This window comes from Acartia tonsa, chromosome 7, assembly GCF_053477335.1.
Source record: "Acartia tonsa isolate MP-2025a chromosome 7, ASM5347733v1, whole genome shotgun sequence".
Taxonomy (NCBI): domain Eukaryota; kingdom Metazoa; phylum Arthropoda; class Copepoda; order Calanoida; family Acartiidae; genus Acartia; species Acartia tonsa.
In genome coordinates this window covers 28,710,920-28,730,727 of record NC_137266.1, presented here as the reverse complement: position 1 = coordinate 28,730,727, position 19,808 = coordinate 28,710,920, and the positions used below count along the sequence as shown (strand labels likewise).

General features: G+C 32.2%; 1 protein-coding gene across 1 annotated transcript; it reads left to right on the top strand.

The window, feature by feature from the left end:
• Positions 1-795: 795 nt before the first annotated feature.
• Positions 796-18,975, top strand: LOC145324254 (uncharacterized). Its single transcript, XM_080166877.1, has 11 exons — positions 796-867; positions 4,827-4,865; positions 10,529-10,599; positions 11,718-11,788; positions 11,976-12,047; positions 12,452-12,517; positions 13,234-13,281; positions 15,406-15,445; positions 15,604-15,655; positions 17,003-17,044; positions 18,047-18,975. Exons 1-11 carry the CDS (start codon positions 813-815, stop codon positions 18,169-18,171), a joined length of 681 nt encoding a protein of 226 aa, XP_080023003.1. The 5' UTR covers positions 796-812; the 3' UTR covers positions 18,172-18,975.
• The last annotated feature ends 833 nt before the right edge of the window (positions 18,976-19,808 follow it).

The following is a 19,808-nucleotide window of genomic DNA, read 5'->3' as shown; positions in this document are numbered from 1 at the left end:
ATTTTGCTTTGACTCTTATACATTTATATTATGATTGTTCAGTTCTGACACTATATAAGTGTTAATGTACGTTTGTCCTACCGTTTCAGTGCTTCGATTTTATGGATGTTGTCATCCTTGTTATATATGATATAAGTTTTATAGAAACAATTACAATTATGTTAACAGTTAATACTTTTTTCCTGGCCCCGAAACCGATTAATATCCGCTGGATTAGAACCGGATCTTCACCATACTGAAAAATCATGAATAGTATCATTTTACATCATATATAATTTCCACAAATTTTAAAATAAAATGGTTCGGGCTTTGTCCCCTCGGAGGTAACAATAGTTTTAATCTTTTATTTTTTCAATTTAGTTTCCGCGGAAAGCTGTCTATAATACTATGCGACAAATAACAATTATTACTAGTATAGTTACATTATGATTCCATATATCCGTCTGTCCGTACGGCAAAAGTATACTTTTTTTCTTGTAAAGATTCTCTTGTCTAATAAGAATAATCTGTCGGTCTATTACACACTATTGTCGAGATATGAAATATTTTAATATTATGAATGTTGTGGAATTATTATACCAGATTTTCATGTTCTCTGATGAAGTAATGCTCGCAGCTGGCTAAAATAACGATACCGACATTGAAAATATTTATTATTACTATTATAAAAAGGTTTCGTGGTTTCTAAGAATTATTGAAATCATTTTGTCTGTTTGTCCTTTTTTTAGTGCTCTATAACTTTTGGATGTTGTTAACCTTGTTTTCTTTAGATTTGACCATAATGTATTTTTTCTAGGTTTAAAACACTGTAGATGTTGAGTGAAGGGGTGAAAAGCATTTTTAACATCTTAATTCTTTCTCAGATAGGTAAGTCAACAAAACTAATCTTTAGATTACTTTTCTGTTTTTTAATAACTATCATTAAAATTACTTGTAATTATTATTTAACTCATGAAAAGTTCATTGCATCATACATTTTGTCTTAAGATCCAAGAAATGACAGATTTTTGATCAAACAGAAAAAAAAATGGAAGGCCATTTTTCAGCAACTTGAAAGTCAGCAGTCTATGTTAACCAACCGAGAAACTTACGTTTCCCCTAAACGGTTTCTTACACGCTGACAGACGAATTTCACATTACAGAGTAGATTCGCATCTGAAAAAGAAGACATACATCCCCTAGAGATTTTCAATTGAAACTTTAAAATAAAAAAAGATAAAAAATACATACATACTTATTTTGCATGATAAATATGCAAAAATGTATATGTTTGCAATATTTTGAAGTTCAAAATGGAATTATGAATTTAGAACAAAGTTCTTTTATGCAACTGAATTGAAATTTGAAAACTAAATTTTAGATTTAAAGTACGAAAACCGTACCTTAACTAAAGACCCATGTAAGGTTTTATCATAAAAGACTAGAAGAAAATTTTACATATTGTCCATCAAAAATAAATACAATTATCCATTTTGGGTAGGGAGGGAGGGGACATTACACACATTTTGGGTAGGGAGGGAGGGGGGGGGGACATTACACATATTTTGGGTAGGGAGGGAGGGGACATTACACACATTTTGGGTAGGGAGGGAGGGGACATTACACACATTTTGGGTAGGGAGGGAGGGGACATTACACACATTTTGGGTAGGGAGGGAGGGGACATTACACACATTTTGGGTAGGGAGGGAGGGGACATTACACAAAGTTTTTATAAACATTCTCTTATAAGTTGGATCAAAAACTTTGGGAAAACTTAAATCCCAATTGGTTAGTCCAATGTTTAGAAGGGTGTTTTAGTTTATAATCATTGGGGATATACATGAATTGGTTGTCCAATTTTCTTATCCATTATCCATATTGGGTCACAATAACATATGTAATTCCAAAGCAAATTAACATTATATACTCTAACGCTCAAAAGACACATTAGAATGAACCAATAGAAATAATTCAGTTACATAATATCTTTTTCAGTATGGATTAAAACTTGTTCTGAGCCATACTGAAAAATCATGAACCGTGAAGTATTGTAGACAATTTTCTAAGAATAGTAAAATAAAAATCATAATGTTAATACTAACAAAACTGATATTAATCTTATTATTTTTTATTTAACTAGCGGCTTCGCCCCTAGCCTCTAGGGGCTTTGCCCCAAGAGGTGATAAAAAAAATTAAGGACCAAGGAAATCTTCTACAAAACATAAAGGACCAAGGAAATCTTCTCCAAAACATAAAGGACCAAGGAAATCTTCTACAAAACATAAAGGACCAAGGAAATCTTCTACAAAACATAAAGGACCAAGGAAATCTTAAGCAAAAAAAAAATGGGGGGGGATTTTTTTGTTTTTGGGGGGTTGGGGGTGTCCCACCCCCCAAGAAAATAGCTTAAAACCACCAATATCAGATCGGTTCAGTGGTTACCGAGATCTTAAGGGACAGACAGACGGACAGACAGACATCGTTCTACTTTGTATTACAGATAACCGCGGAAAACTATATAATTCTATAATACGATGCAATAAATAACTATCAAAATTGTTATAAGATGAACAAAAGTCCCTTTGGGAAGAAGTTTATTAGTTTGTTATAAATATTCATTTACACTACAAAACCTGTAACTATGGTCTTAATCAGTGGCGTGCGAACCGAAGGGGGCATTTGGGGCAATCGCCCCCCCCCCCTAGCGACCAAAACGCCCCCCCCCCCCTGCCCCCCTAGCAACCGCCCCCCCCTGCCCCCCCCCCTAAATGTTAAAAAATGCCCCATTTTGCCCCCCCCTGGTCAACAAAAATGCCCCTTTTTGCCCCCTACCCTACAAAAAGCAAAACTATCCCAGTTTCCAAAAAAAGATCAAGAAATACTCCAAAAAAAAATTTTGGCGCTTCGCGCCAAACAGACAGTTACTATTCAATTAACCTTACCAAATTTTTAAATTAGTGTAGAAATTAGGTTATAATCTTTTTTCACTGAACATAACAAACCAGGTTATAGGAAGTATTTTATTTTGTATAATATAAACTTTTTACCAAAGAAATTTTGTACATCCCCAATGATGATACACAAAATTACCCCTTATATAGATTACAATTAGTGGATGAAATGTATGGAAACTCGACTTAATTAACCAACCAATCAAAATTCCATTAAAGTCCCCAAAGTTGTTGAGCCAACCATAGACGTCCAAGGGGGGGGGGGTAATGGGGCGATTACCCCCCCATTTAAAATTTACCCCTACCCTGGGGGTGCTGTAGGCACCCCCAACCATTTAGGAGGGAGTATTTACCCCCCCCCCCCAAAATAAAAAAATCTCTAATAAAAAAATTTTTTGTGCGCTTCGCCCCGGGGTAAATTTTTTTTTGGGGGGGGTAAACTAAATTTACCCCTGCCAACAGATTTCAGGGGGGTAATTACCCCCCCAAAGCAAATTTTACCCCCGGGGTAAAAATTTTGGGGGGGGTAAAAAAAATTTGCGGCGCGCTTCGCGCGCACATTTTACCCCCCCCCTTAAAAATTTTTTACACCCCCCCCAAAAAAAAGCTTCGACGCCCCTGGAGCCAACGAATAAGAAAATTTTTTATGAAATATTGGGGACTAGTGTAATAAATAGGTTAATTTATCTTCTGTACTATTTTTTCGAAGATGCTTTCTAGCTCCCTTCCCTTCGGTCATTGCAGGGTGGGGAGAAGGGATAGGGAATAAGAGATGGGGGGGGAAGAGGTGGGGGATATAAATGGGAAATAGGGATGGGGGAAGGGATGGGGAAGAAGGGAAAAGGACCAGGAGGCCCATAATCAAATAATCCCATCCCTTAAAACGCCCTTATTTAAAATTAGTATATATAATCAAAATGCCCCCCCCTAAAGCAAAGTGCCCCCCCGGGGCACTTTGATTTAGGGGGGGGGCAAAATTTTACAAAATCTTCAAAATGCTCCCCCTAGACAAAGTGCTTCGCACGCCACTGGTCTTAATGGAATATAAAAACCGGACCATGGATCTTTAAATCGTTTAGTGTAGGCGTCGCCGCTGTCAGAGGTACAGCCGCTCACCTAATAGCGATCTTTAACTCAAAATGGCTACGCGTAGCAAAAAAACATATATATTTTAAACCACACAATCCACAACAAACTTGAAGTATTTTTTATAGGGTCTGTTTGTCTATTAAGTTTACCAAAATTGTGGTACCCTAATTTAGAGGCAAGCAAAACAATATGTGTACTATCAATACAGTTTAATATTAGTATTAATAAAACAAGAATGACAACATCCATATAAGGAAGCAAAGTTTGAATTCAACGAAAAAAAGTTAACCGTTACCTTCGCCTTTAAAAAGGACAAAGAAGTTATAAAAAAAGATAATGACGTATATGTAAATTATCTTTAATGATAAAATATAAAAATAATGTAGATTGTGTCACATTGAAACCAGATATTTGGATCAACAAGGCTTTTCTCTCAATCCAGGGAGGGAGGGAGGAGACATTAAGCTGTTTATTACACTAGTCTTCAAAGTTTTATAATAACATCTTATTCGTTGGCTCAATAACTTTTGGGACTTTTATCGAATTTTTATTGGATGGTCCATACGTTTCAACTACTAATTGTTATCTACAAAAGGGATAATTTTGTATATCATCATTGGGAATGTACATCAATTTATCGGCCATTGTCTTATCCGCACAATTGGAAGTTAATATAAGCAGTGCCCAAGCTGTTTAGTAATTATTTTAATCTAGAGGAAGGCTGATTTTGTTAATCCTAATTGGAATGTATATCAATTTACCTTCCCGTAGAGAGCTGACCCTGATATGTTGTTATTTTTTCAGGAACTTATGTCCTTGGTTGTCAGAAATCTTCCAAAACAGGTGAATATTGAAAATTGTAATTAATTGGTTCCAAACTGATAGTGTGCCAAAACAATTAATCTCAGCCAATAATTTTAATCTACAGAATGGGGTAATAGATTGTTCATCAACATTTGTGATGTGTATCAATTTATCGTCCATTGTCTTATTTCTTTAGATATAATAGACAAAATTTACCTCGACACCAAAGTTTTAAATATACTTAAATTGCCATAACACCAATACTAAGCTTCCTTAAAAACCACAGACAAGTTCTTTCTTCCCACAACCTGCAATATAGGTCTTAAATGACACACAAACAGACATACAACTTACTACATTAGATTATAGTATAGACAAAGGATAATCAACTACAAGATTTATCTTCTCATTATTTACCTATTCCACTATAGAGCTAAAGGGATAGTTCAATGAGAGATAATTTGGTTTAATATAGAAAATAAATAGATAGATATATAAAAAAATGAAGACCCACGCATAGACGTCCAAGTTTTTTTTTAGCGGGGAGGGGGTAAAAAATTTTAAGGGGGGGGGGGGTAATTCGTATTTGGGGGGGGGGGGGGGTAAAATGGCGCGCGAAGCGGGCCGAATTCCCCCCCCCATTTTTACACCGGGGGTAAAATTTGATTGGGGGGGGGGTTATTTCCCCCCCCTGAAATTTGTTGGCAGGGGTAAATTTATTATTAGAGATTTTACCCCCCCAAAATTATTTGGGGGGGGGGTAAATAAAGGGTAGGGGTAAATTTTAAATGGGGGGGGGGGTATAATGAAAAAATTTTTGGTGGTGCCTATGGCACCCCTAAAATCGTTTGGGGGGGGGGGGGGTAACCGCCCCATTACCCCCACCCCTTGGACGTCTATGGACCCACGTTGTAAATATAGTTGGCTGTTTCTTTGAATTGAAATATAACAATTAAAGATAAATTAGTTTTTATTAATCCTATTATACACTGTTAAAAATAATTTTTTTATTTAGTATCAATTGATACTCTGGAGAGTATTGGAACCGTAAGTACGCTACAACTATATAATTAATATATAACACTATGTAATACTATATAACACAATAATTATTACTATACAGAACCCATACATTTTTTTAGTATCGATTGATATGCTCTAGAATACTGGAAAATACGGTACAGAAATGTTTATTAAAATAGTACTATTTGATAGACTCTAGTGTACTGGAAAATACGCAGTAGAAAAGTTTTTTAATTTAGTACTATTTCATACGCTGTAGCATATCAGACAATACGCAAGAGAATGGTTTATTAAGATAGTAACTATTCATATGTTCTAGGGTACCAATCTGTACTGTAAAGAATAATTGAAACAGACACCATTGGTGCATACCTCTCATGGAAGTGTTTCTGCTTGGTCGTTTTAGACAAAGATGAAAAGTTACTGTTTATGCTCACATTTATAGTTTTAATTTTTGTAATTATGACTGACCATAGTTTTTATTTTTAAGGATCATGTTTAGTCCTAAACATCTTTAAAGTCATTTTTTTTACTAAATTTACATTTAAATTAATGTTTTATTGCTCTGCTTGGTATGTTTGTTGATATAACAAAATGTATATGTACATATAATAACCATATATTATAAACTGATCTTTCATTCAAAGTAAAACAGTTTCATACTGTACAGCGTATCAAAAATTATGATAGAGGATATCAAAAATTGCAAAGGAGAGTATTAAAATCTTACTTCTACCATATTGAATTTTATTCCCAAGAGCGTATTGGATAATACTCTACAGACAAATACATTATTTAGTACTACATGTTACTCCACAGTACATTATCTAATACCCAATACAGTATTGAAAACTTCCTTGTATCGTAATGAGGTTTTTTTCCTATAATGTACGGATTGATACTATACATTAATGTGAAGAATATATAGTATTATCTGATGCTAAAAAAAAATTTTTTATTTAACAGTGTATAAAGTAATAAGCTTTTTTTGTCTGTAGCGAAAGATCTCGCTAACCTCTGAACCGACATGGTCCTCCTTTACAGTGAAGCTTCTTATAGATCCTGGGTTGGTTTTAGACTGTTCCATTTTTATAAAGAAAAGTCTGGGTATGGTTTTAGGCTATTTTTCTTCCCTTCAATGCCCCTTCATATAGGGAGCCCCTAGATGCTAGGGGCGCAGCCGCTAGTATGAAATATACCATTTTTTGTGAAATAAAGACATAATGTGTAATGATAATTGAATCAAACGGTTGGTTGTCTCTAAGGTGTTACTTCAAATTATACCCTAAATGAGCTGTTACAAACAACTGGCAATTTCATCAGATTTTTTCGTGTTTTAACAATGGCAACACTTTGTAGTAAAGACTACCTTTTTATCGCTTGTTTGTTATACCTTATTCAAGAACCTAAGTGTTTGCATGGAATAAAAAAAATCCTGGTTAGTTATCTTAGGACTTGGCATGAATGAACAGCCATTTACATATCCCTATATTGTTTCCCCATAATGGAACTTTAAAAGACAAATTGACTATGTAAAAGAGATAATAGTTATTTCTTTCATCGTATCATAAACCGCTTTCCGCGGATATAGAATGTACAATCATAAGATTAAAACCAGTTATTTTAGCCCCGAGGTGCCGAAGGCACGGGTTAAAAAAACTGGTTTTAATCTTATGATTGTACATTTTTATATTCGTAGAAAGCGGTTTATAATACGATGCTAGACATAGTTTTTTCGTATGGATTAAAACCGGTTCCTATCCACCGGATTCTAATGAATACGAGAAAAATATCTAAAGATTATATTTAACAAGGAGAACTTTGTACATCATAGGGCATACTAATCTATATTACTAATCAAAATTTTGTTTAAATGTCTGTCTGACACGCTAACCTCTGGACTGATATAAGAGAACATACCTTTCAGTCATACTATAACAAATATACCCCTCACGAATATAATTAATTTCCGCCAAATATAGACCGACAGTGGCAAATAATTTACAAATACATTTTGTAAGATTGTGAATTTGCGTTGTTACTTGTTATTACTTGGATCTTACGCCAGATTTTTTATGTTCTCTAATTAAGTGAAACTTGCAGAGGGCTAAAATAACGATTCCACCACCTTTACCCCATCCCCTTCTCTCATACTGGATTTATGAACTGACCAATGAGCGAGTTCTATGGTTGCAAGCTAAATTGACGACCTATATTCCCCAGTTATAATATCCACGTATGTTCTACATCTACCGTTGCTGCATTTTTAAGGGAATATTGCGCTTCAAATACTGAAACTAAATCAGAGAAACTTTATACTGCTTTATTTTTAGAGTAGCTTCGCTTCTATAAAAGTCCTGAGGCGGGTCCTTAAAGAATAAAATCAATGAACCGAACCACAAAATTATTTTTGTATAATTCCTTTTTAAACTTAAAAAAGTGTTGTAAAACTATATAGAAAGGTTATTAGATATCACACAATTTTTGAAACATAGTATTAGAAGATCTTTTCCCTCAAATTTTATATAAGAACCCACCTGAGCTGAGATTGGCAAATCATAGTGGAAGACTAAACACAAATAATTTGTCTATTCTTTAGAAGTAACTAATGGTCAATAAAACATTCAATGTTAGTTAAGAATCTTTCCCACAACTAGGTCGTTTACGTCCGTCAACAGATAACGGATAGCTTGTAAGTTTCGAATTTTGCTACTGTGTTTATAGGGATTTCTGTAACAATAAGAAATACATATATCTATGTGATTTTTACACTAGATTTTATTTTTTTTGGATCGTGGAAAGAAAACGAAATAGCGGATAAAGTAAATATTAATGATTGCCCAGCAGGGTTAGGAAGTAGACACTGCAGGGTAAGAGCCCCCCGGGAGAAAAAGGAGAAAGTCTACTGTTAATATAGGACGAAACCCGCAACTTCGTTTCCTTCACATGACCTAATAACTCTTAAATTTTAGTACGTTTTGGAAAGATTATGGGACTTTTTGTATCAAATAATATTGAATTTTAGATAATATACAATGTACAATACTGTGACTATTTATTTGTCGGTGTTAGTTTGTTTGATTGTTTATTTTTTGGATGTAGTCAGCCTTGTTAAAGAAGGAAAGACAAAACTAATCACAAAAATGCTATAAATACATACATTCTACTAGCAACATTTTTAAAGATCTAGTAGATGAAAAAGAATAGAAGTAAAATTTTTTATAGATATTTTCTTATAATTATGATAATATTATGGATTTATCATAAATAAAAACTCGGAAAAAGGCAAGCGACTAAAAATACATCTTAAAATATGAAATTAAAAAAAAACAGTAAATATGAATGAATTCTTTAATAAAAAAAGGCTTCCCCAGATCTACTACCTGTAGTCCTATCTTTTATATAATCTTTTTCTTAGCAAAGATATCGGTTAAAAAAAAACTGGCGGACAAACGAACATTACAAAAATTATAGTAATTTTTTTTACTCCATTGCCTTAATGGACAAAACCAATGTTTTTTTATAATTAACGACGCAAAAAAACCTTCAGAAAATAAAAAAAGTAATAATCCGTTTTTTTCCTACTCAAAATTGTGCACATAAAAAAGTTCATTTATTTTTTCATTTTGTTATTCCTTAGAAGTCTTATTAGTAAATGTTTCGGGGTTTCAGGGGTAGGTAAATACAAGATAGATTATATTACTTTGAATAGTTTTAAATTCTATCTTCACGTTGCTTGAAAAAAATAATTATCGTGTTTTGTAATCCAATTATATAAAGTAGTACGGTTTTATTGTCTGTTGCATAAGAATGCGATAATTTCTGAATATATTGAGTTCTTTATTTTAGAGAAGCTTCCAATATGTCTAATGGGGGTTATTATAGATTTAAGTTTTAAGATGGTTTTAGACTATTTTTTCTTCACTTTCTTACCCTTTAAATACATAACTAGATGTTTAGCCGCTGTTCCTATAAAAAACTATGTAAACAAAATAGCGACTAATTAAGTCAAAGAAATTTAAATCTAAATTGAGCAAAGCCTTTTATAATGATTTCAAAAAAATAAGGACATACAGTAAAAGATAAGTAGAGAGGGAAAAAAGAAAGAGAAAAAAGAGAGATAGAGAGCAAAATAACAAAATACTGATTTTAAACCAATTGACCTATCATATGATCCCTGAAAAAAGTTCCAAAACAAAAATTTTCCTCATGTCAGATTCATAATTAGTATAGTGTTAGTTTACCTAACATGTCACAGGAGTAGTATATTCCGGGGATCTAAAGGGATAAGACAATGGCCGATGAATTGATGTACATCCACAATGATACAAAAAATTCCCTCTTCTGTAGATTATATTTATTGGTTGAAACATTTGGACACTCAACTAAATGAATCAACCAATTAAACTTCATTAAAAGTTCCCAAAGTTGTTTAACCAACGATTAAGATAACAGTATTAAAAACTTTGGAGACTAGTGTTATAAACAGACCATTGTCCCCTCCCTCCCTGCACAGGATTAGTATGTATATTTCATCCCAGTATTAATTAAAGGAAAGTATTTTATGTAGTAAAGACGACCTTTGTTTCTGCAAACCCCCTTAAAAAATATTATTTTAGATTTATTTTGCTTGTTGGCTATACCTTTTTCCAGGATTAATTCAACCATTTTATTCTTAGGGTTGAATAACAAACCCAAAGTTCAGTGCAAGCCTTACGAGTTTGCTTGCGAAAATCATAACTATAATCAGGTATACATTGATAGATAGATGGATTGATAGATGGATAGATACATTGGTAGATAGATGGATTGATAGATGGATAGATACATTGATAGATAGATGGATTGATAGATGGATAGATACATTGATAGATGGATAGATGCATTGATAGATAGATAGATACATTGATAGATGTATAGATGCTATGATATATTGATAGATACATTAGTAGATTGATCAGCACATTGATAGATGGATAGATGCATTTAAAGATTTATAGATACATTGATAAATGGATAGATTTTTTGGTATATGGATAGATGTATTTAGGGTTGAATGTATGACTTGATAGATGCATTGATAGATAGACTGATACATTGATAGATGGATAGATGCATAGATTAATAAAAAGATACACGGATACATTGATAAATAGATAGATACATTGTTAGATGGATAGATACATTATTAGATTGATAGATACATTGATAGATGGATAGATACATTGAAAGATGGATAGATGGATAGATACATTAGTAGATTGATCAGCACATTGATAGATGGATAGATGCATTTAAAGATGTATAGATACATTGATAAATGGATAGATTTATTGGTAAATGGATAGATGTATTTAGAGATGGATCTATGACTTGATAGATAGAAAAATGCATTGATAGATATATTGATACATTGATAGAAGGATAGATGCAAAAAGATACACTGATAGATAGATTAATAGATGATATATACATAGATAGATATATTGTTAGATGGATAGATACATTAATAGATTGATAGATAGATTGATAGATACATTAATAGATGGATAGATACATTGTTAGATGGATAGATACATTAATAGATTGATAGATACATTAATAGATGGTCAGATGCATTGGTAGATAGATAGATACATTGATAGATGGATTGATACATTGATAGATATATATATACATTGATAAATGGATTGATACATTGATTGCATTAGTCGGATAGATGCATTGATAGATGTATAGATGTATTGATAGATGGACAGATGCATTGATATATGGACAGGTGCATTGATATATATATGGTTAGATGCATTGATAGATAATTATAGATAGATGCATTGATAGATATATTGACGCTTTTTTATAATTTAGATATTAACCATCAATGATTTCAACAAAGAACGTTCAAGATGTATTCCCCTTTCACATAGATGCGATGGAAGGTATGGATATATGGATACATAGATGGCTATATTATCTTTTAATTTTTTACTTTCTTTTTCTTTCTCTTTCTTATATTTCTTTCTTTCTCTTCTTCTTTAATCCTCTCTTTGGCTTTCTCTTTTTTTACCTTTCTTTCTTTCTATCACTTTATAACTATTTCTTTTTCAAGATGGATCTTATTTGTAGACATGATTGTCAAGATGGGTCTGACGAATATGCCTGTGATTTCAGCTACCTTCAAGTCAACAGAAAATTTATGTAAGTATTATTCAGGAAAGCTTCAAGTGACATAATTATGTATTTATAAGAAACTAATTTTTCGGCAATTTTTCTTGAAGTGCCTTGTCGAGAACAGCACCCATCCCCCCTTGTTTTAAAATGAATTGGAAATATGACTGTGAGTGAAAGATAAGGTTATATTATATTGGGTATTTTTGCAGGTTTGAGGACATACTTTCATTTTAGAGTTCAATTATAGAGTTGCTTTGTATATAATATTTTACCTCGTTGTCCTAGGAATCATTATTCCAGAAATCAAATGAATAGGATAATTATATCATATAATAAGTTGTTTTCAAAAAAGTCTAAATGGGCGCACTGACGGACCGAACATAATTATAGAAAAGCTTCGCTTAGAAAAATTGCAATGATTTTGAATTTAGGTGTTACAGTGGTGTAAATGATAATTATAAGTCTGTGGATTGTATCAAACAAGATCTAGAAGACAGGTAAAGTTTATGAACAATGGATAGATAGACAGATAGATAATGTAGTTATTTATTTACACTAAAAGATAGATAGCAATATACATGTGACAATAAAACAGAGAATTAAAATGGTTGAGACACACTCTAAGGAAAGTACATGATGATACCACAAATGATTCCTTGATGTGTGGTCCATAAGGAAAAAGAAAACTAGGTAGAACAAAAACAACCTGGAGGATAGAACATCTACATGAACTTAAAAATGAGAAAATCTCATCTCTTAGCAATACCTCAAATTGTGCAGCCTCTAAAACACCATTGTGCTTGGCCTATGCTTTACTTAAATAGGTGATAGCTAGATAGATAGATGGATTGGATATCATATAAATAAAAGACAATTAGATAAATAGACAAAAATCTAGATAGATCGGTTCATAAGTGGATAGAAGGATATAAAGATTGATAGACAGCCTTCCAAATAGGTTTAAAGATAGATGTTACAAGATTCTCAAAGGAAGGGTAAATAAATATCTGGAATGATAGTTAAATAGATATGAAACAAAACACAAGAAGCTCTTTGTAGTGCCTATTAAAAAGACGTCATACAATATATACAAAGGATCAATTTTAGATACACAGAAAGATAAATCAGATGAAAAAAAAATAAGTTTACATAAAATGAACAGACAGACAAAAAAACGGACACCTGAAGATACAAATGATTTTCCTTATTTCAGATTAAGTAGATATGAGCTGGTTGAGAAAATCTATCGAATGTCTTCATCGTAAGTATTGTTTTTTTTTAGTGTAGCTACCAGAGGCATGCACAGAGGAGTTCAAATTTTGGGGGTGAAAGGTGGCCCATAACATGAAAAGGTTAAAGATATCGATTTAGTTTCCATAAACAAATGTAATGGGTTAAAAAAAAGAATTATTACTAATAAATCTAAAAAAAAACTCTTTTATAGCCTAGAATTTGCTATTGATCAGCATTATGCCTTACTTTGGTGTAACTCTGAACCAAATCTTACCAATAAAGTACATACACGGCTAAAAGTCCCACAGAAAACAAACCTTGTGATTGAACAACCTTTGTCTGGGAGTCCTAACTGTCCACGATTTTCGCCTGATATAGCAACAGAAGGAATCATTTATAACGTTTTTAGTTATAACACGGTCTTTGGCTGGGATTTGAACCTAGCACTTACCCTACATCTTTTTAAATTATCTCTTATAGAATTAAGAGCTTTTTGTTAATATTTATCATAATTAATTACAATGTATGATTTATCAATAAAATGAGAAAAAATCAGTACATTCTTTCTGTACAATCTAAAAACCAAATCCCACCAAACAATATCAATAGATAATAGATGATGATATTTAATGGCAAATAGAAGAAGATTGAAAGATATTAAAGGATATTTTGCCAATTGTTATTTTGCTATCAATATTAAATCCCCAAAGATGTAGGATCAGTTACTTTTATACAGTATCTTTTTATAATTTATAACAAGCCAATCTTTTAGCTTTTAGCTAAATGCCTCTATACACAATTGGAACCAGAAGAGGGTAGAGGATATTGTCAGAGTGACACCTAAAAATTTGACAACACATTATGATTTTTTAACATCCCACTAAATCCAAAATTGATGGGGGTGAAGGGGTGGGGAGCTTAAAAGGATTGTAATACAGTCAACAATAGGGTTCTTAATTACCCTATTTTTTATCTTGTTTTTTTTATGGCTATCTTACACTCCTAAATTTCTAAATGCCTCTAATTGGAACAGTGCACTAAATGATATTGTGACTCCGACTCCGATGTTAGTTAAACGCGCGTTTAAGACTGTTGCGCACCCAGTGTGTCTATTTTTTGCTTCTTCTATATCAACATAATCATCCAACTTAATTATATATCTCCTTTTTATTTATAATATTAACCAAATACAATGGTTTCTATCTATCCCTCTCTCCCTGACAATTGCCACAATATGAAGGAAATGGATAAAAAGTATCAACATTATTCTGCGGATTCACTCAGGGTGTAAGGGATATGATAATAGAAAATAATATAATCTTTTTTTTCGTCCTTACGTCTGCATGTAACTGCTGGACCGATATGGTTCTCTATTACATATTTTCTCGCTTTGTTACAAAAAAAACCTCCAAATTAAGAAAATCTATTTAGAACTAAAATGGAAAGTCGACTTATCCTCCTTTCTCCTTTCTATAGGCATTTAGAATATAGTACAGACTAAATCAACAAACTATAATACTGTAATGGTATAGAAATTTTAAAAAGTTGAGAAACGTAAAGTTAAATCCGGGCATTTGCTTTAATTTTTTTATCTCTTATGTACTTAATTAATAATGTGAATTATGTGTTTGCTTTTTACTATATATTAGACTAACCTCTGAATTATTGGCATCTAAGAACCACTATTCATCTGTATAGAGAAGATTAGCTAAAAACTTATTTTTCTGTCCCTCAATCCTTTAGAAGTTACTTTATTTGATATTATTATCTTCCCAGTGAAATTTATTTGGGTTGTGCTTGCACGTCGGAATACAAATGAAAGAACTAGATATTTTACAAGAAAAGCTGGTTTATTATTTGTCTTTTTTCACAAAAACATACAAACAAACACACAAACATTTCGGCATTTACCATAAAGAGAGCCTCGTGTAGCACAGAAACACCTCTACTATTTTGAAATAAATTTAAAATTGGTAGGGGAGAAGTTTTTCGTTCATTTGTTTATTACTTTTTGTAAGGTTAGGTTAGATTATATTGGGTACTGGGTAGCCCTGTAGGGTTAGGGCACTGCAGGTATAGGCCCCGCATGATGAGTTCAAGATTTTGCTTGATTCATGTTGAAGATTTTAAGATCTAATTATTATTATTTTAGGCTATCTGTATCAGAAAGCTTAGAATGGGTTTGTATAAAGGTATTTTTTAAATTTTCTTTAAAAAAGAGACAATGACGTCCAATTATATCCCTTGTCATAATTTTTACTCAACTGTACATTTACTTCAAAATTAAAATAGGACATTTTAATTTAATCTACAAGTTTGATAGTATGAATTTAGATGTTCTTGTTTTTAGTATGATTACCCCAACAATACTGTGGTGCGAAATTGTGAAAAAACATATACAGGTACAATTTAATTGTATTCAATTTATTTTAAAAATTATGTGTAAAATTTATCTCCCCCCCCCCCCCCCCCACCCCTAAGTTTTTAACCTGAGAATAACATTTATTAGGGGAGGATACTTCCCCCTCCCCCTTCTAACTCTTTTGGAGAAATAAAAACCTATATTTTTTTGTGAAATCCTAAATTTACATGGTTTAAAAAAAGGAAACTAAGGGTATTGAACCATGGCGCGAAGCGACCAATAAAATTTGTAAATTGTCTTCAAAGTTTTTTATTATTATTTTTTATGGGGAGGGGGGGGGGGGAATCCCCTTACAATTTTGTAGTGCCTTGACGTTATGTGGGATTAAATCTAAATATTCGACAGATAGACAACATCTGTTACTTTAGTAATATAAGGAAGGATATTATTGTATTATTTGGTACTGGAAAAATAATAATTTAAATAATGGCAAACATAATGTACCAAGTTGATAAATTATACTGCAACAAGAATATTATAAGCGTAGCAACATACTCTATAATAGAAACCTTTCAAAGGACTACAATGTTTTATACAAATAATCTTCTCTGTAACCTTATGTAGCTGCAAATATCTGGAAGGAGATTAATCCTATAAAGTAGTAAGCTTTTTTGTTTGTAGCTAAGATTCTCGATATGGTTCTTCTTTGTAGTGAAGCTCCTTATAGTTCCAGGGAAGGTTTTTTACTTTTTTAGGGAAAGGTATTTCCATCTTTCAATCAACCCTAGGAAAAATGATCCCCGTTTTGGTGTTGCGGTTTAAACGTTCATCCAACCATGAGTATGAGGTTTAGGTATCATCCAACAGACATCGAATTCTTTAATTGCATAATCCTTGTATGCAAGTCCAAACTGTATTATCATAATAAGTTGCCCCTATTCATGGGCCAAGGAATTCTCTCCATTCTGCAATTTATATCCCTTGCCTGACATAGCAGCAGTAGATACCAGTAGCTATTAGAAATCGACACCTTCCCGACAGCAAGCTAACACATTACGCTATGTGACAATACATGAAATAGAAAAAAAAATATGACAGACTTGCAGAATACAAACATACCATTATTATAGAGCAGCCACTCTCCTAAATAGGGTATAATTTATTATACTGAGCAAGTGATCAAAAATAAATAATGTACTACCACACATGGTAAAATCAATCATTTTTGTGCTATGGAAACTTCGTCCTTATCCACAAGGAATAGACAATAATTCATAAAATAGTCTGTAGATTAAGATTTCGATAACTATTGAACCGATTGAGTTCCATAGTTCGACAGCTCCTAGGAGCGCAGCCGCTAGTTAATTAATCTATTGTTTATGTTTAGGAGGAGAAAGGTTTTCAATTTGCTACTATTCCAAAAGTTTAGGTAAATATAAAACCATTTAATCTATCTAACTATCTATCAGTATCTATATTATCTATCTATCTATCTATATACTATCTAAATACTATCTATCTATCTGTTTATCTATCTATCTATCTATCTATCTATCTATATATCTATATATCTATCTATCTATCTATCTATCTATCTATCTATCTATCTATCTATCTATCTATCTATCTATCTATCTATCTATCTATCTATCTATTTATCTATCTATCTATCTATCTATCTATCTATCTATCTATCTATCTATCTATCTATCTATCTATCTATCTATCTATCTATCTATCTATCTATCTATCTATCTATCTATCTATCTATCTATCTATCTATCTATCTATCTATCTATCTATCTATCTATCTATCTATCTATCTATCTATCTATCTATCTATCTATCTATCTATCTATCTATCTATCTATCTATTAATCTATCTATCTATCTATCTATCTATCTATCTATCTATCTATCTATCTATCTATCTATCTATCTATCTATCTATCTATCTATCTATCTATCTATCTATCTATCTATCTATCTATCTATCTATCTATCTATCTATCTATCTATCTATCTATCTATCTATCTATCTATCTATCTATCTATCTATCTATCTATCTATCTATCTATCTATCTATCTATCTATCTATCTATCTATCTATCTATCTATCTATCTATCTATCTATCTATCTATCTATCTATCTATCTATCTATCTATCTATCTATCTATCTATCTATCTATCTATCTATCTATCTATCTATCTATCTATCTATCTATCTATCTATCTATCTATCTATCTATCTATCTATCTATCTATCTATCTATCTATCTATCTATCTATCTATCTATCTATCTATCTATCTATCTATCTATCTATCTATCTATCTATCTATCTATCTATCTATCTATCTATCTATATATCTATCTATCTATCTATTCTATCTATCTATCTATCTATCTATGTATCTATCTATATTGTAGATAGTCCACGGAAATGCCTGTGCTCTGGCCAGCTATGCAACTATGCCACAACTCTTTCTTGTTCCCCCTACACAAATATTTTTATATTCTTTAGTATGCTAGTGTTTTCTTTAGTTTATCTATAGATAAGATACAAGGTATCTCTAAAATTATATTCTTTCCTCACTCATAAAATTTTTTTCATTTAAATGTAAATTATGGAAAAACTTCTGAAGGACAATGAAAAGTTTCCTCCAATTTAAAGAGTACAAAATTCTGCTTTTGAGTAGATTAAAAATATTGGAAGGGGAAATAAATTTTTCGGTCATATCCTAGTTCTGAACAGAATTTGTATATTTTTCTTTCCCCTCAACCTTTAAAAAATATATTAATATCATAATTTCAAGCATAGACTTTTGTAAGTTCAATATCTATAATACAAAGTAGAACGATGTCTGTCTGTTTGTCTGTCTGTTTGTTTGTAGGGAAGGATCTCGCTAACCGCTGAAACGATCGGGTTCTCCTGTACAGGGTAGCTTCTCATAGGGAAGGTTTATAACTATTTTCTTGAGGGGTGGGACACCCCCAACCCCCCCAAAAAATGAAAAAAATTCCCCCCCCCCAAAAAAGATTTCTTTTCTTTTTAAAACTAAAATTAAAATAGTTGGTTCGACTACCCCCCCCCCCCCCCAAAAAAAAAATAAATTCCCCCACCAAATTTTTTTTTTATTCTTCTTTTTCTTTTAAATCTAAAATACGAAAAATTGGTTTGATTAAACCTCTTGGGGCAAAGCCCCTAGAGGCTAGGGGCGAAGCCACTAGTATTTTCTAATGGAAGGAGCATTCAATAACAAATTTGAATTAAAAATATTTTAACTTTGAAGCGGGGAAGATAAATTTACCTTCAGTTGACATATTCTTGCAATATTATTCCATAATATTTTTTTCTCGTATTCATTCGAATCCGGTGAATAGGAACCGGTTCTCATCCATACGAAAAAAATATGTCTAGCATCGTTATATCCAATTTTCTACGAATATAGAAATGTACAATCATAGGATTAAAACCAGTTTTTTTAGCCGGTGCTTTCGGCTGCTCGGGGCTAAAAAACTAGTTTTAATCTTATAATTGTACATTCTTTATCCGCGGAAAACCGTTTATAATACGATGCGAGAAATAACTATTCTTTAAGATGTCTATTGAATCTATGGATGTTTTTGTACCTGTTTTACTATATGCCTATGTAAATAAAATTATATGTGGAGAAATATATTAAATATAAATGTGTTAAGTGTTTTTCTCTCTTACCTTGTTTTCTATCCAAAATATCAGGGGGCCAGAGGACATTGAATGGTTTATTACACTAGTCCCCAAAGTTTTATTATAACGTTTTATTAAAAACTTTGGACTTTTAATGAATCTTAATTGGTGGTTCATTAAGCGTTCAAACGATTCAACCACTAATTGTTATCTACAGAAGGGGTAATATAGTGTATCATCAGTGGGTATGTACATCAATTTATCGGTCATTGTCGTTTCCCTTTAGATCCTGCAAAATATAATATACATATAAAAAGTATATTATTGTAGGGAAGCACTTTAAAACTGTAAACAAGGATGGTAACATCCACTCAGGAATAGGTGAATTAATTCGAGAACATTATTTTAGGATTTATGATTTCAGCTGTTTTAGAGGTTTGTCTTTACCTCGTCTGGGAGGTGATAGGTTCTAATCTCGGCCCAACACCGCGTCATAACTAAAGACGTTTAAAATGGTTATGT

Bases quoted from the DNA above. Each gene is read 5' to 3' on its own strand.
- LOC145324254 (XM_080166877.1), top strand. From the start codon at position 813: ATGTTGAGTGAAGGGGTGAAAAGCATTTTTAACATCTTAATTCTTTCT. The intron at 868-4,826 runs GTAAGTCAACAA...TTATTTTTTCAG, and splicing joins CTTAATTCTTTCTCAGATAG to GAACTTATGTCCTTGGTTGT. The intron at 12,518-13,233 runs GTAAAGTTTATG...TCCTTATTTCAG, and splicing joins AAACAAGATCTAGAAGACAG to ATTAAGTAGATATGAGCTGG.